Source organism: Salmo trutta, chromosome 1 (assembly GCF_901001165.1).
Source record: "Salmo trutta chromosome 1, fSalTru1.1, whole genome shotgun sequence".
Classification (NCBI taxonomy): domain Eukaryota; kingdom Metazoa; phylum Chordata; class Actinopteri; order Salmoniformes; family Salmonidae; genus Salmo; species Salmo trutta.
In genome coordinates this window covers 56365088-56388130 of record NC_042957.1, presented here as the reverse complement: position 1 = coordinate 56388130, position 23043 = coordinate 56365088, and the positions used below count along the sequence as shown (strand labels likewise).

Sequence of the window (23043 nt, the reverse complement as noted above, 5' to 3'; positions counted from 1 at the left end):
TTAGATAAAATCCTTCTTTATATCCCAAAAAGTCTGTTAAGTTGGCGCCATCGATTTGAGTTTCCAACTCTGACTCCCTGTACCAAAACTCAAAATTCTTCCTCGTTTGGGAAGAAACAAGCCTGAAACCTTGAACAAAGACTGTTGACATCTAGTGGAAGCCATAGGAATTGCAATCTGGGAGCTGGAATTGCATAGGAATCATGTCTTTCCATTGAAAGAGCATGGGCTCTCAAATATAATAATTTCCGGTTGTTTTTTCTTTGGATTTTCTCCTACCATATCAATTGTGTTATAGTCTCATACATTATTTTAACATTTCTGCAAACTTCAAAGTGTTTTTTATCCATATCCTGGCTTTTGGGCCTGAGTAACAGGCAGTTTACTTTGGGCACATCAGTCAGACAGGAAGTGGAGAAAAATAAACCTTACGTTAGCTTTTTACATGGCACATATTGCACTTTTACTTTCTTCTCCAACACTGTGTTTTTGCATTATTTAAACCAAATTGAGCATGTTTCATTATTTATTTGAGACTAAATAGATTTTATTTATGTATTATATTAAGTTAAAATAAAAGTGTTCATTGTTCATTCAGTAGTGTTGTAATTGTCATTATTACAAATGTATATATATATATTAATCGGCCGATTAATTGGTATCGGCTTTTTTTGGTCCTCCAATAATCGGTATCGGCGTTGAAAAATAATAATCATAACCTGTAATTTAAATTACTTTCTTTCATTGATCCCTAATATTCTGAACCGTTCTCTCCATATATTCTAATGAGTCTGTAGAGAAAACTCAAATTAAAGGTACACCCAAATTAAAGGGATGGCTTTCGATAAATGTACTGAAAACCCTATTGAATGAAACCTCCACATGGAATTCTGTTAGCCACGCCTGTAAAGCCTGTTACATACCTGCATAAGGTAAGTCTGAATACCAACTACTGAGAAGTGAGTAGGAAAGGTGTGTGTAGGAAAGGCATACATTTCCCTAAGAGCACAGCTCACATGGCAAGAGAACTATTTGGAATGTGCTCTCCCAATATCAACAAAACATGTATGACACACTGGCTGATGAATTTAAGAAAAATTTGGAATACAATATTTTCTCCACAATAGATCAACTTTTGTTAATCAGTTGTTCTCTACACCTTGGTTTTGTAAGTTCAGCTGGTATGATGTGGTATGGACATGAGCAGAACCTGAGGCAGTTCAAAGTCCAACTTAGACAGATACAATGACACATGCAATTGAATATCTCCTTGTTTGTATTATGATATAATAAAGAGAGTAGTTGTGAGAAAAGCTGTGTTTAATTTGCAATTCAAATAAATTCCAGTATGGTAATAAGCAGATATTAGAGGCAGATACAATATATATGTTAAGTTCACAATTCAAGTCCACTTGTGCTTTATCCTGACGTTGCTCTCTGATCAGAAGCATACATTATCTGATTTGATCATCTGGAGCCTTCATTTACATAATTACAAATCAGGTATAAAATGTAGACTTTTACAAAAGTTGCATATAAAATATAGTCAACCCATGCCCTCCCAAAGAAAGCATCCTTCATTTAGGGTCACTTCCAAAACAAGTGCTCGTTTTGGTAAACAAAATGATACAGAAAAGTTAAATAAGGTTGCAGAAACAAAATTGATGAGAACAAGTGAATTAAAAAAAAGGCATATGAGCTAGTGTCATCAACCAATTTGTCATGATGGTTGATGGTAAAGTGTCATCAACCAATTTGTCATGATGGTTGATGGTGTAGTGTCATCAACCAATTTGTCATGATGGTTGATGGTAAAGTGTCATCAACCAATTTGTCATGATGATTGATGGTGAAGTGTCATCAACCAATTTGTCATGATGATTGATGGTGTAGTGTCATCAACCAATTTGTCATGATGATTGATGGTGTAGTGTCATCAACCAATTTGTCATGATGATTGATGGTGAAGTGTCATCAACCAATTTGTCATGATGATTGATGGTGAAGTGTCATCAACCAATTTGTCATGATGATTGATGGTGAAGTGTCATCAACCAATTTGTCATGATGATTGATGGTGAAGTGTCATCAACCAATTTGTCATGATGGTTGATGGTGAAGTGTCATCAACCAATTTGTCATGATGGTTGATGGTGAAGTGTCATCAACCAATTTGTCATGATGGTTGATGGTGTAGTGTCATCAACCAAAGAAGTTATGATGATGCATATGGGGCAACCCTTATGGTCCAGTATATTGCATAGCTACTACTGTATGTCTGCTAACACAATCATACAGTATATGTCCTACACATTAACATTATAGTTTAGGAGAATAGTAAATGACTGTATAATTTCATTGGGTTTAAATTCTAGATAATTTCAGATACATGAAGTCAACTCAGTTGATGGCCAGTTGATGGCCTATGCTTCTCATGGAGCGATGAGCCTAAGTAATTAAGTAACTCAGAAATCTAATAGATAAATACATTTACTCTAATAGTGTTTTTCCCTTTACAGAAGCACTGTATGCTATTGTGTTGGTATTATCTGTACTGCTACTACATATGTCCATATACAGTTGATGAAAGCTCAAACACATGTGCTCTACACCCTCCTAACATAAAACACACATCATACGTTTCCATCCATGGTTGCTGGGAAATCTGCACTGACTAGAACATACACAGAATGTGCATATATCTGAATTGGCATGTACCCTATGGCTGACAATTAAAATGCATTACAACACTCTATAGGAAAAATTACTAAATGATCTTCATGTAATGTAATAGGTCGTCATGTACTGTATATTGGAACCTTAGGCAAGAGATGTTTTGAGTTGAAAATGAATGAAAATCAAGACATCCCTGCCCCTCTGCAGAGTACATCAGTCAGCAGCACCTTCACAGTTGGTATCTTTAAGGGAGTTTGCCATGGCAACAGGGGAGCAGGTTTAATCCCCCCTGGTGAGTTATTGTGAAACACAGGCAGTAACTTTCTCTGGAGCTCAGCAGTGGGGAGATACAGGGAGTGACATTAAAAGGTCTGTCCCTGCTGCTCTATAAGGGGCTTACCTAAACCACCGGTGTGAGGAGGTTCTATAACAGTTCACGATCACATAATAGCACCCATCTAAGTTCACACAAGTCAATGTACAAAACTCTCAAGTGACTCTTTCTAATTATTTTTTTCCATTTAGATGTAAAATAGAAAGTCCAAGATACTGTCTGGTATTCTTGTATGCTCCACAATGAATCTTAAACTAGATTATCTAGACCTTTATCTGGGTCCTGATGAATGTTCTGATTGACACAAACTTTGGTTCAAGATCCATTAAATCTATTGTGTATACAAGACCATCACTGTGCTGGGGTACATGGTGTGCCAACTACCCTGTTTTCAACCCAGTATTTCAATCATGAACATAAATCGCCATTTCATTCCTCTACCCTTACTTCTCCTCCAATCACACACCGTCGTTACAGTACGGTAGTCAGTAACAGGTGTGTAACAGCCAGGTTATTACAGTACTTGTTCCTTTCAGATGCCAGTTGCCACTGACAGTGGATGATACATGATGAATATTAACAAAAACATAAGTGTATGAGGTCCCAGCAAACAGTTTGCAGTGGAAGCACAGACAGACAATCATTTAATTGAATCCTTTCGTGCAGGATATTCCTCCATGGCTACATCAATAGAAAATCAAGGACAGCATACAACCAAGAAAGATGCTTGACATGTCTGGGGAATAAATATGATCACAATACAGCAGTTGTACCTCTCCATTGTACACAGTCTGCATAGATTCACTTACACACAAAGACAATACGTCAATAAACATCAGTGTTAACAGAGGGTACATGATGCCCTTCAGAAACAACAGCTCTGCTGGCTATACTACAGAGACCTGGTGACCGTCTGGATGTGATGTGTGTCAATCAATAGCGTGGTTCCAGTGTTCAACAAACAATCATTCTGAACTGTCACAGAGGCACTTACATTAAACAGAAGACTATGACAGGCAGTTAACTGTTACGCACTGCATTACTGATCTCAGCTGTTGGCAAAGCCTCCCCTAACAACCTGTCTTATAGTAACACCGTGACTATTCCTCTGCTCTAGCAGTGGTGGCCAGACTGCTCAGCTCACACTAACATGCTAACCCTGGCAGTAGCATTGGCACAAACTCTAAATAAAGAGACACACACGCCAGATAACTCTACTGCTGTGGCAGCAGCCAGTTAGCCTAGCGGTGCGGAGGGAGTCAGAAGCAGGACTCGGGGACGGGTCTCTGCTGCCTGCCCAGGGAGGTGGTGCTGTAGCGTGCCCGCTGCAGGGTGGCATAGCTGGGCTTGTCTGTGGCCAGGCTGCTGCGGGGGGCCGGGGGAGCTACCTGCCCGTTCCTCTGCAGAGAGGCACACCTGCGCAGGGTCAAGTCCAGTTTGGTCTGGATGTTACTGGAGCTGTGGGCACGCTTGATGTCCGCAGCAGAGCTGTTACTCTCTGTCCTCCCGTTGACAAGCTGCCCTTTGCTGTGACGGCAGTCACCTCTAGGGGCGCCGTTGGCCCTCTTTTCCTCCAGCGCTACGCCGTTCAGGGTCCCATTGGAGAAGGAGAGTTTAGACGAACTACCGTTTGCCACCTTGCTGGCTCGTCCGTGGCCATTGGCCCGGACCTCCTCCCCCTTGCTAGGTGTACTCTGAGCATCTTTCTTCAGGAAGCCTGATTTGAAAAAGGACAAGAGGCTGTCGTGGCTCCTTACCTCCTGACCCCTCATCCCCTTCCTCTCCTCAGGCTGTAGACCAGCCTGCAGCACCCCTACCCTGGAGGTCAGCCCTGCTTGGGCCTTGGGCCTCTTCAGTGTGGAGTCCCTACTTGGGGGGGCACTGTGACTGATGTGGACCCCATCAGTGGAGCCTCTATGGGGGTGAGGGTCCAGGATCCTGCCCTGGTCCTGCCTGAACCTCTTAGAGGACCTCCGGCCCAGTGAGCTGTCATCCCTGGCTTTAGTGATAATACTGAGCCCCAGGCTTGAGCTCCTCTCTACGGCAGGCCTGCTCTGGCCCTCTGGTACTCTTGGGGAGTTGCAGGCCTCAGAGTTGGACCTGTCCATGCAACTCAGGCTGCTCCCACTGGGGGAGCTGCCCAGGTCCCTGTGCCCGCCCTGGGGCGGGGTGGCCACTAGGGTGATGATGGGGTCCTTGGTGCACCGCGGCCTGCGCCCTGACTCCAGGTACTCCACCAGCTCCCCTCGCCTGGGGGCGGAGGGTTTGGGGCGGTCCTTGGAACCAAAGGACCAGCGCAGGGGAAGCACTTTGCTCAGGGTGTCCTTGGTCTTAGTGGGTGACCTCATGCTCACGCTCCTGCCCTGAGTGCCTCGGACAAATGGCTCAAACCCATCTGGACCCAGAAGAAAAACAGTTAGGATTTTTCCTCATATTCCTCCTCTTTTATAATGGTTCATTGATCGACTTATCTACATAATCATCTGCTTTTTAATGATGTAATTATCTCAAAGAGATAATCCTCTTTGAGTAACAACCAGAACTTCAGACCAATCAGACACAGCGAGCCATAGTGTTTTAATTTATTTAGAGAAATGGTGTCCCAATGGGCTACTCACCTGTCTCTGTTTTGAGAGGCTCGTCCTCGAACACAGGGAGCTCTGGGGATTCGGGGGTTGGTGTGGGGCCAGGAGGGCCAGACGTGGACCCCCCAGACAACAGGCTGCCCCTCTTACAGTCCCGCGTCAGACGGATCAGCCAGTGGTCTGACGTGGAGGAGCTGGTGGAGCCTGCAGAAATAGAAGAACACTGTTATACAGAGCAAAGTGCCTTCTACTGGACTCAACACAGCTAATACATACAAACCTGTCTCTTTTTCCTAGAGGGGGACAGTAGGCGAAACATTTTGGAAGAGTTTGTGCATATATTATGACAACATTTTGTTAGTTGTTGTTAGTTTGGTAGCCAAAGTCTACGCCCCTTCGTCGGTGATTGGTCAACAGTAGGGATTCTTCAATAAACTTTTCATTGTGAAATAGTGCACCAAACATCTTAGTTAGATGTAAAAATGCACAACTAAGATCTCCTCGGCAAAAACATCAAAATGAATGACAGATTTCTTGAGTTATCTTACATTAATTCTGACTATTTTGAGGAAGTGTATATTGGCTACGGCGTCTCAAGAGGGACAAACAGTACTATTGCCGCTTTTTCTCGTTTTTCAAGCGAAAGTCTTTTAAGGGAGTATGCAATGCACAGGCGTTCACTTTGCCTATCCGAGTTCTGCTAGGAGCAAACCAAACCTAGTATGCAGACGCCTTTACTGTACCTCAAGCCTATGATGGACAAGGTTATTACACACTGCCAATCATATACTCTTTTGATTTCAACATTAATGCTTTAAATTCGAAAAAATGTCTGCATACTGTCATTGAAGTGCCATTCATTATTGGGTGATGAAAGCCATCATTTCACCAATAATGGATTTCAGAAGCCTTATTTCCATTACATGGACTTACTTTCAACTGAAGACCTCTAAAGGTCAGTATTCTTCCAGAACCAATTGGTATATATCATCTATTGAAATGACACAATAGAACTGCAGGACATATTGCAGACTGTGGCTTAATTAAAGGACTTGTCAACACGGCTCACCTCTGAGAGAGGAGCTGGCTGACCATGGAGGGATGGTGTTGCGTCTCTGGTAGAAGAGGATGTAGGCTCCCCGTGTGCACACCTCCCCCTCTGTGACTGGCTCTGCACTGCTGTCATCATACCCATACCACTGGGCGTCCAATGAGTTCCTGCAGAACGCTGCACAGAGACACAGACACCTGTTCAGACATGCACAACAGTGTGTACTTCCATACATACTGAACATACTGATATTTCATAGAACACTTACAGGATGTGAATATGACAGCCAGACAGTCCCTCCATACAAACCTGTGTAATGTCCCCCGTGCATGCCTCCGTGGTGGTTACACACGGCATAGAGGTCATATAGGAAGTCTGGAGGGGCCACGTCGGGTGGGCAGGGCGGTTTCCAGGCCGGGTGCAGGGGGCCGGGGAGCAGAGGACCGTGGGGGGGCAGAGGACCGTGGGGGGGCAGCCGGGTACTCTGACTCCTCTTCACCACATGGGGCGCCATATCTAGGCCGTCCAGGGGGAAGCGCACCAGCGTGGCCAGCTTGTTGCGGCGCTCGCCCACCTGCCGGAAGCGCTTGAGGTGGAGGATGAGGATGTCAGGCAGCGTCCACAGGCTCATCTTCACCATGCCCTGCTGCAGCTGCTTACAGTGGGGACATTTCCATGCATCGTCTGGGGCCAGCTGGCAGAGAGAGAGAGAGAGAGAGAGAGAGAGCAAGAGAGCGAGAGCGAGAGAGAGTATTCATCCATGTAAAAAAATATGAAATCTTGTCCCTCAATCAACCCACTGAAATCATTTCATAACACTCTCTAAAGGTGCTACATTGAATTGTTTTACATTTTTGTATTGTCATTTCAGAAAATGTTCATAATATATCTGCCGCTAATTGTGGAATGATAATGTTTCACAGTATTACTTACCCGCCAATGTTGTGATTGGCTGTGTGCTTTTCCTATTGATTTCTCCCGCCGGAGCGGCAGCTGTTCTGACTTTGTGGCTGTGTTATTTAGTGAAAATTGCACATTCCTGGTTGCAAAAATTCTACATTGTTCGCTCAATTTCAGTTTATGTGAGAAAGCAAGCACTGAATAGTGCAGGGAATCATTGTACCATCTAAATTGCTGTGAAATATACTTTCAATAACCAAAAATATTGTTTTTCCAGCAGTTTGTAGCTGGTGGACAATGTTTTAGACATGAAACGTGTTCTGATACAGGTCACGGTGGTCTTCAGTGATAGCTCTGTGCATGAGACCGTGTCTGTTTCATTAGAACAGTATGTGAAGCCTAATTTATCAGTCACTTTCACAACCTGTTGCTGGGGCGACCGACTCTGGCACTCAAATCCCTCTGATTAGTGTGCATGAAGAAGAGTGGAGGAAAGAGATGGAGGCAGCTGTATCCAATAACCTTCATGTTCAGTCGAGGATACTAATCTGGTCACGAATGGAGCTAAAGAAAGCTTAGTCATTTGCCTCATGAATGGCAATGGGAAATGATTCACTCCTATCAGAAGCAGACATAGGGCTCAAACAATGCTCAGGAAGAAACTAAGAGAAGGCTCTTGAGGAGGACATGTTCTGGACATCTATTGCACATGTCAGGCTTTGAAATTCCCGTACACCTCTATTACCTAACTAACATGGTCCAAGCACACCAAGACAGTTGTGAAGAGGGCACAACAAAACCTATTCCCCCTCAGGAGAAAGATTTGGCATGGGTCATCAGATCCTCAAAAGGTTCTACAGCTGCACCATCGAGAGCATCCTGACGGGTTGCATCACTGCATGGTATATCCACTGCTCGGCCTCCGACCGCAAGGCACTACAGAGGGTAGTGCGTACGGCCCAGTACATCACCGGGGCCAAGCTTCCTGCCATCCAGGACGTCTATACCAGGCGGTGTCAGAGGAAGGCCCTTAAAAGCCACCCTAGTCATAGACTGTTCTCTCTGCTACCGCACGGCAAGCTGTCCCTGACCCTGAGCCTGCCTGCCGTCCTGTACCTTTGCTCCACCTCTGGATTACTAAACTCTGCCTGTCCCTGACCCTGAGCCTGCCTGCCGTCCTGTACCTTTGCTCCACCTCTGGATTACTAAACTCTGCCTGTCCCTGACCCTGAGCCTGCCTGCCGTCCTGTACCTTTGCTCCTACTCTGTATTATCGAACATTTGATCTGATTTGGATATTCAGAACGTTCCCTGAAACAACCTCTTCATATAAAGAGTTGTGGAGGGGCATAGAGATGGGGCATGACTGTAAACAATATATTGTGGTACAGTATAACTGGGAGCAGGAAGATCAATCAAGCATTTGAAGGGAAAGAAGTATTCTGATTCATAAGTCGTTTAGAAACCAATCTGGGTGTAGGTACAGTTAAGCGAGAGCATACCGTTCCCAGCAGAAACACAGTCCATTCACAGCTCTAATAGAATACCAACACTCCACTGACGGGAAAATATGAGCTCAATTGGCAAGATTAATTCCACCTCAGGTCATCTTGATTGATTTGACTGAAGGCAGATTTTGTTCTTGGCATCATGCCACAGCAATCACATCCTTTGATGTTATTGTTGACGTTGCATCTTATAACACTGGGGGGTCTGTAAGAAGCATTATGGATTTCATAATGATGTCCATAAAGGGATTGTTCACCCAAATAACAAATGTGCATCTTATTTTTAAGGTAGCGTACGATTAATGAATTAGAAATTTGGATGAATTTCCCTTAAAGGACTGTTTCAAACTAGAGGCAGTCTCCCCTATAAACAAAAATACAGTATATGATGAAATTCACAGGTAGGAATGATTTCCTTGCTCCTTCTCAGTCATTCAGTCAGTGGGTTCGGTACATAAGGTTCTATGACACATGTCAAACTCATTCCACGGAGGGCCGAGAGTCTGCGGGTTTACGCTCCTCCCTTGGACTTGATTGATGAATTAAGGTCACTAATTAGGAAGGGACTCAACTCACTTGGTTATCTAGGGCTTAATTGAAAGGAAAAAACAAAAACCAGCAGACACAAGGCCCACCGTGGAATGAGTTTGACACCCTTGTAATCTATAGTGAGACAACAGATTGTACTCAGCAGTGGTTGTTGCCTGCCTGTAGGAGGAGATAATGTACCTGTTCCTCTTTAGTGTAGAGCTGAAAGCACTCGTCCAGGGTACAACTGTGCTGCTGGACGTGCTGCTGATGCTGGCCTCTCACACTCTCAGCATCCTTTACCACCTCCTCCTGGATGTTCCCAAACAGGCTGCAGGAGACCGACCACACAGACAGACAGACAGACAGACAGACAGACAGACAGACAGACAGACAGACAGACAGACAGACAGACAGACAGACAGACAGACAGACAGACAGAGAGACAGAGAGACAGAGAGAGATGGGAACATGCACACAGAGAGAGAAAGAGGCTGCCAGCCATTAATAAAATAATGCACGTGCAGCAGCATACATACTGTTTTATGATTACAGTTGGTCTACAATAATTCAGGGCTAGAAAGTTATAGACTGTCACTGAGATTGACTGACCAGTCTTTGATTCTGTGTTCCCACTCGATGATGAGCTTCACATGGGGCGGTCCTCCTGAGCCACAGAGATTAAGAGCTCTGGGAACAAAAGGGTCAAAGGTCATCAGATTAGCAAGGTAAAACTTCAGCATAATCCCCTTTGCACACTGTCCACCTATTATTCAGGTGGTATGTACATTTTGTTATGCTGCTATTCCATTGAGTCTTACCCTCCTCACCAGTGGGCCACCAGTGTTTTATGTTAATGTAGGCCAGCGTTTCCAAAAATAGGGGTCGCAACCCCATGTGGGGTCCTCAGATTTGAAAATGGGGTCACAAGAGAAACTCTGGAAAAAAATCATGCTTGGTTCATAGAACTGGGGTTATGTCAGTAACCTCCGGTAGCCGCTAGATGTGGTTGTAATAAGTAATAAATGTAACTGACAATTAACCTGTAAGTCAATGTCGTTGTTTTTTGTTTGAATTGTTTACGTGTGAAATGATAAGACAAGCGGAACTACGTGGCTAATAACTGTTGTAACGGGGATCATTATCGTAGCAACACACCTTTGGAGTGAAGGCAATCCCGCGCTGTGTTAGCTAAGTTTTCATGTCTTCGGGTGTAGTTCGTAAAGGTTGAAGTGTGTATGTTAGGATGGTAACGTTATAATAATTAAGGATGACGCGTGAATTCATGCGATGAATATTAAGTGTGAAGTTCTGATTTCCTCCCTTCTGTAATAAGCAGCCAATGAGGTATTTTTCCTTTATTCATGTGTTTAATCTGATACTGTTATAGCTCCGGCTAAACTGTTTATGTATGTAAGCACTTCAGAGTTATACCAAGCTAATAAGTCACTCGTAAGACAAGAAGGTTGTAAGAGTGTGCTGAACTGTATTTTCATTTACTTTATAGTTCTCATGGAAGGTGATCATTCTGACTAAACTACAGAATAAAGCCGCCAGTTAAAATCAAGGAACGGTTGTGCTCGTGGTTACTGGAGGGAGCTACAATAAATAACAGACAGGTTTCTGTTGTCTTCCTACAAATGTGGCTCTATCCTTTAAACGGTTTAAGATACAAAATATTATGACCCCATCACTGAAAGATAACACTCTCAGGAACACATGTGTGTCTGTTTCCCTCTACAATGCCCACAAGCCTTATTAGAACAGAGTGGACAAGATAATCCACTAAATCAGGGAAAAAGATCATCAATGACTGTTATTTTCTGTACAGAAGATCATAGAAAATGATTACTGTCAAAAATATTATCAGACTGATTTGTAATAGATTGTCATAGCCCCAATTAAAAAAGTAAATATTGGCCGTTGATTCCATCACTTTTTTTTACATGGTGGGGTCACAAAAAGTGTTAATATCAAAATAGGGTTGCGGGCCAAACCAGTTTGGGGACCTCTGATGTAAACTCTAGCGTTGTTGTGTTTCCATTAGGAGTGTGGCACTAAAGACTTATTTGCGAGCAGAATCATCAAGCTCTGCATCATTCAAGAATACTGTAGTTTTGCGAGAAGTTGTTAAAGTTCAGAATTAGCCATCATGTAAATGCCAGCTGAAAAGTACCCAGGGCTTTGCCATGGCTCCAAGTCAGAGCAGAGCCATGGCCTCGTGAGACATAGGTGCCAGCCCACGTAGATGGAAACAGAAAAGTCTGAGCCTTTTGGGTGAAACACTGGGGTAAATCCTCATTAGAAATGTGGCATAGAGACCTTTTCAGAGAGGGCCTTTGTGCAGCAGCATGTATTTATAGACTCTGTACAGCCACTAGGTGTCAGCATGACCTTACAATTAAAGATCCACCACATGCTGGGATTCCAAAAAAGTTGCAGATCATGGATTTCTAGATAGTGCTTTCAGAAGTGCGTTTTCAGAGGCTGAATAAACAGAACATCCACAAACTATTCACACAACAACATATGTTGAAAGCACAATCGATGGTAAGAAAGTAGTTGAAGAAAAAAGGAATGCCCGCAACTCTGGTATTCTCCCATGGTGATTTAATCAGACGCACAATAAAGACGACCTTTTGATCCGAGTTGGATCTTCGTCAGGTCAATAAAGTAGTTAAACATTAGCTTTTCATTCAGAGTCTGTGTTAACGTTACTGTAGGCCCCTTGGAACCCGGACAGCATTGAATATCATCATGTTGGGGGTCCTTTCCCTTTCCTTTCCTAAAGTTTTATGTGCTTTACCAAACCCTAACAGCTAAAGCAATGCATGAGGCTATTCTTGGTGTGACAGAGCCCCACCAGAAACCCAGCTCCACTAATTGGGTCAGTTATAAATAGGATTTAAATGGTAGGTGGGATTTTAAACAATTTGTGACAGATTCATTGGGGATTTTCCTTAATGCTAGTTATTCATGAGCAGTAGAAGAGGTGGAATGGGGACAATACAGAGAAACAATTTATTTTTCAGTCTCTACTACAATGAAGCGTGTTTTCTTGACTCAAATTGTCTGTGACAGTTGTGCTTTTATAATGGCCTCGAGAGATCCATCCAGTCTCAAAAGGACTCAATTATACAGTATTTGAATTCAGAAATATCTCTCAGAGCAGCTGGCAAGATTGTCTACAGTTTTCTTGGCAGAGAGTAGAATAGTAAGTTCACTATCACAATGTCTATGACTGTATAAATCTTGTGCTCTGGGGGTCCTTCAGGTAAACTACATTATATTCTGGGCTGAGAGTCAATCAAAGCCAGCTGAACTCTTCAAGCGAACACTTCAAACAGAATTTCATTACACAGTGATCTTCATGGCTATGGGGTGCCTCTCAGTATGAGCCCTGGAGATTTCAGATCTGTAGAGACAGTGCATGTATCTCTCCACAGGCTATAGCTGCTTTTATTTACCACCATCACAGCTACTATTATGACTCTACACAGCCGAGCCCGTGATGAAGGCTGGCTATGGACACCCACAAAATAGCAACAGGATAAATGCATCTATACTGGCCAAAGGAGCGAAGTGGGATAGCAGACAAACTATATGCTGGAAGAATAATTTTCCTTCCTATCACTTTATTTTCCAAAGTAAGGGAAAGCTATTGATTGAAATGCTAAATGCTTTTACTGATGGTGTTGTTGAAGGTTAAAAAAAAGAATCACATAAACCTTTGAGGGGCACTGGTGCAGCAATTTAGTAGTATTACTGAAATATCAATACATTAATGGGTCTTGTAGCACCATCATCAAATAGAAGTGTTCTGAATACTGTGCACACATGCACTTCAAAAGCACCACGCCCCCCAGCAACCATTCAAATGGATGAATGGACATTTCTAAGCAACTGGAGGAATTCTGCCTTAATAAAGCGTCCTTTAAAATGGCAGTTAGCTTCCACAGAATGTAAACCATTAGACAGCCTCTCCTGAAAAGAAACCTTACAAAATGGCTGCATATTTCACTGCTGTAAGAAACGGGCATTACATAATCCACAACACCGTATGGGCTGCCTCTCAGTAAAGAACTACCATTACTAAATATAGAGGGAAGAAACTGTGGTTTTGACACGTTACTCTTGAAATGCTTGGAAAACTTGTTTGAACACCTCTACTGCTTCACTTTAGCTTGATGAACCGCCTGTTCGCGGCCTTACCGTCTCATCTCACTACCTAACTGTCTGACCTGCAGACGCTTAGCTAGCTATAGTATGTGGCCTGCAGAGGCTGTCTGTCTCACCTGTTCACTGCTGGGTGGTAGAGCGGCCGTCCATCCTGGGGGGAGAGGTAGCTGTAGGACGCTGATCCTGCCACCACACGGATCTTAAACAGCACTCTGGCATTCTGCAAGATGAACACAGGTGAAAAATGATGATTATTGAATGAATCAATATTGGCATTGCCACTGGAGTTAGGAGCAGGGACTAGAGTAATGTACAACTATGAGAGTACAGTATAATCAGGGATCCCACTGGTCTTGGTGGACTTGCACATGGTGATGGATAGCACAGTTCTTTGAATCCTAATTTGATGAATGCAATACCCTCTAAAATCCTGTCTGCACAGGACAGATCAAGGTTTGTAGTCAGTAAAAAGTGCCCTATCATCTGATGTGGAGGTTGAATAATGATTTGTAAAGGCAACATCCCCCAACAATAACATCCTTCGAATTGGCACTGTTTGTTACGGTCATAACCGCACGGCAAGTCTAGGTCCAAAAGGCTTCTTAACAGCTTCTACCCCAAGCCATAAGACTCCTGAACAGCTGATCAAATGGCTACCCAGACTACTTGCTTTGTCCCTCCCCCTCTTTTACGCTGCTGCTACTCTCTGTTTATTATCTATGCATAGTCACTTTAACTCTACCTACATGTACATATTACCTCAATTACCTCGACTAACCTGTGCCCCCGCACATTGACTCTGTACCGGTACCCCCTGTATATAGCCTTGCTACTGTTATTTTACTGCTGCTCTATTTTTTACTTAGCGATTCTTTACTTAACACTTATTTTTCTTAAAACTGCATTGTTGGTTACGGTCTTGTAAATAAGCATTACACCTGTTGTATTCGGCACATGTGACAAATAACATTTGATTTGATTTAATTAATTGGCTTGAGAAAACACAAAAAGAGATTACTAAAAGGTTGTATGGCTTAGACAGAAAAGTAGAGAAAATAACCAACTTCTAATGGGTCCATTTGAAATACTGCCACCAGAGAGAAGATGAGCAGTCAAGCATTCAAATAAATACATTGGAGAGTTAATAGTTGCAAACTACATTTTACCTGGCCAAAGCCTCTGAATCTTTTTGATAGGCTTGGGGCCCTGCACCAAACTTGGAGGATGCTAGGAAAGGGTGGGTCTTTCCAAATGAACCATCATTAAGATTTGTGTTAGTTTTCGCCTCATCTCTGCGAGATATACAGGAGAAACTGTTTACTGAGAACTGTTCTAGTTTGGGAGGTACTACCAGGAACACAATCAATAAAAAAAAATATATTTTGCCTGGTTCCAAAGTTTCACAGGTTCATTTCGATGTGAAACACCCAATAATCCCAAAGATAATCACCCTCCTTATGCTTGTTTTGATAGCATCTGAAAAATCGAGAAAAAATGTGTTTATATTACTCAGAGACCTGCTGGGATTGGATGTTCTGGAGTGCTTTGCAGAAAATGAAATTGATTTCCTCTCCTTCAAATGAATTCCTGTGAGTTGCTGGCCAGATTCCAGGATAAACAACAACACTGATTCTTGTGAAGAGGAGAGAACCAAAAATAGGTGGTGAAGGCATTATGTAGGAGAACACTGAACCGACACGTCCTGCAAAGGATTGAAACACTACAGTCCTGAAAATACTGTAAATATTGCAAAGATGTGCAAGGTATTGCCTATTTCTACGATGGCTGTTGCTGCGAGTGTGAAAATGTTGACTTTCCATGTCAGAAACAAACTAAAGTAAATTAATCAGTTAATAACATAATAGCATGGCTTTGAAATTCATTAGGCGTAAATCATATAAGATCGACTAAACCTTTCTATTATTATAGCAGGATAGTAATGGGATGGTTGCTGTCATCCTGATGGGGGCAGCTCCCATCTGTCTAACAGCCCTCTCAGGGTTTGTTTAACACTTAAAAAGAAAAATTCACTCCAAAACGATATTTTGTTATTATTTTCATTAGTCCACTGTTAATACAGTTCCAGAATATTTTGCAATGTTTAGTCAAGTTTTAAAGAAGCAAAGTGTCACATCACCATGATGATGTGGAACATGGTTATTCTGACTTTCAGGGGTGGTCAGAAGGTTTACAAACTCATGCCACCTGTTTAACTGTCCTACATTTTCAGATATTGTACTGTTGCTGGTGGTCTGAAGGGCCATGTTCCCACCCATACAGGACATCTACTTGAAACGGTGCCTGAGGAAGTCCAGCAGCATCGTCAAGGATCCCACACACCCCAGACATGAGCTGTTCACTCCCTTACCGTCCGTCAGACGGTATCAAAGCATAAGGTCTGACACCAAGAGGCTCAGAGAGGGTTTCTATTTTTTAACCCCTTTTTCTCCCCAATTTCGATCTTGTCTCATCACTGCAACTCCCCAACGCGCTCGGAAGGCGAAGGTCGAGTCATGCGTCCTCCGAAACATGAACCGCCAAACCGTGCTTCTTAACACCCGCCCGCTTAACCGCACGCACGCACGCACACACACACACACACGCACACCAATTGCTGCTATCAGACTCTCATTTACTATTGCTAATACTGCACAATTTCAACACATCCCCCCTAATCCCCCCTTTCTCTGATACATGTGTAAATATTGGACTATAAATTGTGCTTTCCTGTATTATACTTATTCTAAAATGTTTATTTGATTTTCCTGAGCCAATTACTTTTTTGTTCTTATTGTTATCTTTTATTATTTCTTATTGTTGTTGTATTGTCCAGAAGGAACCTGCAAGTAAGCATTTTATTGTTACCATGTGTATCCTGTACATATGACTAATAAAACTTGAAACTTGAGGGAACGGGAAAATGGATGTCCTTAAATGGATGTCCTTAAATGGATGTCCTTAAATGGATGTCCTTAAATGGATGTCCTTAAATGGATGTCCTTAAATGGATTGCCAAAAGGGGGAGCCACTACTCCTCTTGATGCATTTGGATTGACATTATATTATGAACAAAATTGAAACGATGAAAAAAGACAAATCTTTGCAAAGGTATACAGAATGACAATACTAATGAGGAATTATATGTAGAAAGCTGCTATGGGACTGTACATTAGGATGCCGTGTGGGCATACAGCTCGACACCGACCTGTCATGGGATAACCTAGAATAAAGATACTAGATCTAAACTCTAGGACGTCGGGGGAATAACCAGACCTCATAAAGGAATCTGTGAGGCCTGCAGTTTGTCTAAATACCCTAGAGAGTCTTGAAGAGGGTTTTTCTATATTTGTTCTCAACCTGAGATAGCGAACACAGAACACATTAAGTGCTCTCATGACTGCTCCAACTGAAATGCCAGAATGGTTTAAAATGGAAGAAGAATGGATTTCCCACTGGGTCATACTGTCCTCTATAAATGCATGTGTAAAGCAGCTACATATTTGAGGTCCTAGTGTTTATCGCATTACCCTCTGGCAGCTTTCCATGCCGTCTCTGAGATGTTTTTTTGTGAACGCATTCACTTACAATACCTCAACCTTCCCAAAGTCTTCAAAGTGAATTACCTGTCAAAAGCTTGAAACGAAAGATGACAAAAGTGGACCTGAAATTAGTTTCCCTCTCATCTAGTACTTAGCCACTTTGTTTAAGCCCTGTTTTCTTCTTAGCATGATAGACTTGTGTCTACATGCAAAGACCACCCATGCCACACACAGATACAGTATATACCCTTGTGTGTGTGCATCCCACCCACTGTGGGCTGCAGTCTAAGAATGTGTGAAAAGCACTGGTGTGTGTGTGTGAAGCAGAAAGAGGCTCAGCTCAGGTGTGTGTGTATGTGCGTGTGTGACGTGTGTGAGAAGGTATGAGTAAGTGAGAGGGAAAATTAACAAATAAGGACCTAGGTTTGGTCTGGCTCTGAGTAATGTCACACCCTGTCAGAATGACTGCTGGGTAGATAGGAAGAAAAACACAGCTAAAACTCAACAGCACGCAACACTACACCTCTGAGCTTCTACCTGTCTCAGACAGAACACTGCATGAGGCAAGAGGAGACCAAACAATATCGAATTAGACACAAGAGTTGTTATAGTAGCACACGCATTCCAAGAGAAAATCATTGCTTTCAGTTTCTTTCAGTCTTAAATCTACCTGGGTTAATTACTGCTTGTGTTAAGAGAACATTATGATTTGGTAGATAACAACACTAGTTACACGTGAGAATAATGTTCTAATGCTTTCCCATTACAATCTAAGCACTGAAGGATTCCTGCTTAATCCCTCACATATTACCATAACATCATCTGTCTGTGACTGTGTAACATGGTCTGTCTCTGTGTGACAAATATCCATTCTCCATTCCACATTTATAAATCTACTCATCTCCCGTATTGCATCTTCAATTAAATCTCATCAGTTCCCCATCCTCACAGAGTGTGTCACTGTGAGGACATCATGTAGTGTCATGAATTACAGCTGTGAGTCTGAGCCACAGCCTGCTCAAGGAGGGGTGCTGTTATTCTCTAATTATACACAGTCACCAGCACCATGTCATCTGAATGGTTAGCGTAGCATATGTAGCATGTCACCCTGTCTGCTCTAGTGAGCAGCTCCATGCTGACTGAGCTGTCAGGCAACGGAGAGGCAACATCAGGATCCAATGAGGCAGACTGACTGGCTTACTGCCACTCTGCTGCTATTGGACTCCATTGCTGTGGTCTAAAATTAGATAAGGGTAGAAAATCCACTTTTGAAAGTAAGTGATTGCTGCCATAAACCATAGGTTGACGCGTATCTGTCCTTTCAAGCTCTAAAGAATTGTATTTTTTTGGCAAAACATCCATTTGGAGTGTCTCTCTCTCTTGGCTGAGGTAGGCTCCTTACACTGATTTTGTAAGCTAGGCTTTAATTAAATAGCCAACTGGAGGTTTAAAAAAGGACAGGATAAATCCAATACAGAGAATTACTGAGAGTTTAACACTCTCACTCTTCCTTCATGGCATCTCTGTCTCTCCTTCTCTTTTCACAGAATGCTAACCTGTTATTTTTTTCTCTCCCTAAAACATCAGGAGCCTTTAGCAGACAGACAGACAGACAGACAGACAGACAGACAGACAGACAGACAGACAGACAGACAGACAGACAGACAGACAGACAGACAGACAGACAGACAGACAGACAGACAGACAGACAGACAGACAGACAGACAGACATGCAGTCTGGTGGCCATGCAGCCGCCTGACAGAGTCAGACACTAACTGGAAAGCTGTGTGGCGACATGATTAACATCATGCTATGCTGCGCTGAACTGCAATCAGAGTCACACAGCTGGGCGCATCTAAGCAGACTGTTTTGTCTGCGTTTGTATTATTACATGTTTGTCCGATGTTCTGCAGTTGTCCCAACAAAGGTGGAGACAATGCAAACAAGCCACTTGGTTTGGATCTTCCAGCAAGACAATAACCCCAAGCACACATCAAAATCCACAAAGAAATGAATTGGCCACAAAATCAATATTTTGTAATGGCCATCTCAGTCTCCAGACTTGAAACCCATTGAAAACCTGTGGTTTGAATTCAAGAGGGCAGTCCATAAGCACAGACAAAGGTTATTAAGGATCCAAATGGATTATGTATGGAGGAATGGTCTAAGATCCCTCCCAATGTGTTCTCCAACTCATAGAAGGCTCAGTGCCGTTATCCTCGCAAGGTGAGGAATTGAAAGGTATTGAAAACAGGGGTGTCAATCATTTTGACGCCTAACTTTTTGAGAAAAAATATATTACTTGTTAGACAAAATCAAAACATTTTCTGAGCAATTGTATTAGTATAAAATAATATAATAAAAAAATGTAGCATACAATATAGCTCAGTATTTTAATTATTTATTTTATACAGTAATTGTTGCTCATCTTTATCAAGGGGGTCAATAATTTCGAACCTGACTGTATATGCACATACCGTAAAGTTGTTTTGGTTAGGTGTTTTTTTATACTCAAGAGGTAGCCCATACTGCACTAGAAGACAAGGCATAGAGAGATATGACAGGCAGAAAACACACTAGCCCAGGGTTAGAGGTTAGGGTTGGAGAGTCACTGAGCCATTAGCTGTGTGTCAGCTATGGTCTTCCAGTGTTGTACCTGGGCCTGTGCTCCGTTGATCATCAGGTAGTAGAGCTTGCTGAGGATGCTCTGCTGCAGCTGGTCCCAGGAGATGGAGCGGTCCTCCCTCATCAGGAACGGAGGTCCAAACCTGAGGAGCAGATGGGAACACATGATGACCATTCAGTCAGAAGAGAGAGGATCTTAGACAGTTATCAATGGGATACGTGAAGTGAACTGATCAAAAAACATAATTTCATTGATGAGCATGTTTGTGGTCAACTAACATTTAATTGACCCAAATGACTGTTTAATCAATGTACAGTGAGTGAAAGAGTAGAGTACACATCCTGCATTTACTTCTCACACTGTCATATAGGCAGAACCACACTATCCCTGCTTAGGCCGCTGGTTTCTTACTAGTCTTCAGGCCCCCTTCACATATCGTCACGGATCACACTCCACCTACAGTGGGGGAAAAAAGTATTTGATCCCCTGCTGATTTTGTACGTTTGCCCACTGACAAAGAAATGATCAGTCTATAATATTAATAGTAGGTTTATTTGAACAGTGAGAGACAGAAAAACAACAAAAAAATCCAGAAAAACGCATGTCAAAAATGTTATAAAATGATTTGCATTTTAATGAGGGAAATAAGTATTTGACCCCTCTGCAAAACATGACTTAGTACTTGGTGGCAAAACCCTTGTTGGCAATCACAGAGGTCAGACGTTTCTTGTAGTTGGCCACCAGGTTTGCACACATCTCAGGAGGGATTTTGTCCCACTCCTCTTTGCAGATCTTCTCCAAGTCATTAAGGTTTCGAGGCTGACGTTTGGCAACTAAAACCTTCAGCTCCCTCCACAGATTTTCTATGGGATTAAGGTCTGGAGACTGGCTAGGCCACTCCAGGACCTTAATGTGCTTCTTCGTGAGCCACTCCTTTGTTGCCTTGGCCGTGTGTTTTGGGTCATTGTCATGCTGGAATACCCACCCACGACCCATTTTCAATGCTCTGGCTGAGGGAAGGAGGTTCTCACCCAAGATTTGACGATACATGGCCCCGTCCATCGTCCCTTTGATGCGGTGAAGTTGTCCTGTCCCCTTAGCAGAAAAACACCCCCAAAGCATGTTTCCACCTCCATGTTTGACGGTGGAGATGGTGTTCTTGGGGTCATAGGCAGCATTCCTCCACCTCCGAACACGGCGAGCTGAGTTGATGTCAAAGAGCTCCATTTTGGTCTCATCTGAACACAACACTTTCACCAGTTGTCTTCTGAGTCATTCAGATGTTCATTGGCGAACTTCAGACGGGCATGTATATGTATTTTTGAGCAGGGGGACCTTGCGGGCGCTGCAGGATTTCAGTCCTTCACAGCGTAGTGTGTTACCAATTGTTTTCTTGGTGACTATGGTCCCAGCTGCCTTGAGATCATTGACAGGATCCTCCCGTGTAGTTCTGGGCTGATTCCTCACCGTTCTCATGATCATTGCAACTCCACGAGGTGAGATCTTGCATGGAGCCCCAGGCCGAGGGAGATTGACAGTTCTTTTGTTTCTTTCATTTGTGAATAATCGCACCAAATGTTGTCACCTTCTCACCAAGCTGCTTGGCGATGGTCTTGTAGCCCATTCCAGCCTTGTGTAGGTCTACAATCTTGTCCCTGACATCCTTGGAGAGCTCTTTGGTCTTGGCCATGGTGGAGAGTTTGGAATCTGATTGATTGATTGCTTCTGTGGACAGGTGTCTTTTTTACAGGTAACAAGCTGTGGTTAGGAGCACTCCCTTTGAGAGTGTGCTCCTCATCTCAGCTCGTTACCTGTATAAAAGACACCTGGGAGCCAGAAATCTTTCTGATTGAGGGGGTCAAATACTTATTTCCCTCATTAAAATGCAAATCAATTTCTAACATTTTTGACATGCGTTTTTCTGGATATTTTTGTTGTTATTCTGTCTCTCACTGTTCAAATAAACCTACCATTAAAATTATAGACTGATCCTTTCTTTGTCAGTGGGCAAGCGTACAAAATCAGCAGGGGATCAAATACTTTTTTCCCCCACTGCATATAATCACCATTATACCAGAGCTCTCATTACAGTGTATCTATATGAGACACACAGAGATAATTATACATTATAACAATAGCACAGACATGGCCCTGCATCAGAGCTGAAGGATCACATGATGCCTTCATTAAATGGCACCTCAGATTGAGGCCATGTCTCTGTCATAAACTCCTCATCTCTAACTGGGAGAGGCTGAGGCTCACACCCATAACTGAGAGATTTGTCACAGGGTTAATCAAGGTGCATCTCAATGATCTATCAAATTTAGATTTCATATTTTCCTCAGTGTACGCCAATCTGGCAGGTAACACGAGCCAGAGCTGAATATTTTGCAAATATTTCTCTGGCCTTCACTACAAACTTTTGCTTGATTAGGTCAACGTGAAAGTGCACAAACCCTATCAAAATGTATTTCTCGTCTGAGTCTTAAAGTAAAATATTGATTCTGTTTTTATTCAATACTCATCATAGTTTCATGAAGGGTTGTCCCATTAACTCATGGAAAACATGTAGATACTCAAGGTACATTAAGTTATCGCAAACACTGTTCAACATTGTTACCATTAATGTCATTGTCCTCCATTCAACATACTGTGCTTTCCACGGATTGTTCTGTAATTGCAGACCCACATTCCATGGTCACTATGAGCAACAGCTGCAACAACCAGGACATAAAGAGATACAACAAAAAAAGCCTTTCATTTTCTGTGCTTTGAGGTGTTTGTTCCTTTATTTTCAGGACTTGGTATGCTGTTCAGATCATCGGCCCATAGTCTTGTCAAGCCCTCTCTCTATGGCAGGCCCTGGTACACAGTACTACCCCTCTCTCTTCACCTGAGAATGATGCAAGATTGGAAGTATGTCTAATTAGCTTACAGGCGTGTCCATGTTTATCCCACAATGATCCCCACACAGTCTGTGGTGCCTCCGAGGCACCGTTTTAGCAGTAGCCTTGTAAAGTCTTGAGCTACTACAACAGTCTTGTGAGTTGTCTCTGAAGCACCGTTGTGCTGTATTTGTCTTAGTGTACACAGAGAAGACAGCAAGAAACAAATTG

The 23043-nt window shown here is 42.8% G+C and overlaps 1 protein-coding gene across 1 annotated transcript in view; it reads right to left on the bottom strand.

Annotated features, from left to right (window-relative positions):
- Positions 1-1302: 1302 nt before the first annotated feature.
- The window catches only part of LOC115201783 (ubiquitin carboxyl-terminal hydrolase 43), a 91284-nt gene continuing 69543 nt past the window's right edge, over positions 1303-23043 (bottom strand). Inside the window, exons 8-15 of the mRNA XM_029765673.1 lie at positions 19958-20069; positions 13878-13981; positions 10195-10272; positions 9784-9913; positions 6956-7340; positions 6665-6823; positions 5629-5799; positions 1303-5405 (exon numbers count right to left, since the gene is read on the bottom strand). Coding sequence (XP_029621533.1) covers positions 4270-5405; positions 5629-5799; positions 6665-6823; positions 6956-7340; positions 9784-9913; positions 10195-10272; positions 13878-13981; positions 19958-20069 — 2275 coding nt within the window. The 3' untranslated portion in view covers positions 1303-4269. The remainder of the gene's footprint in view (positions 5406-5628; positions 5800-6664; positions 6824-6955; positions 7341-9783; positions 9914-10194; positions 10273-13877; positions 13982-19957; positions 20070-23043) is intronic.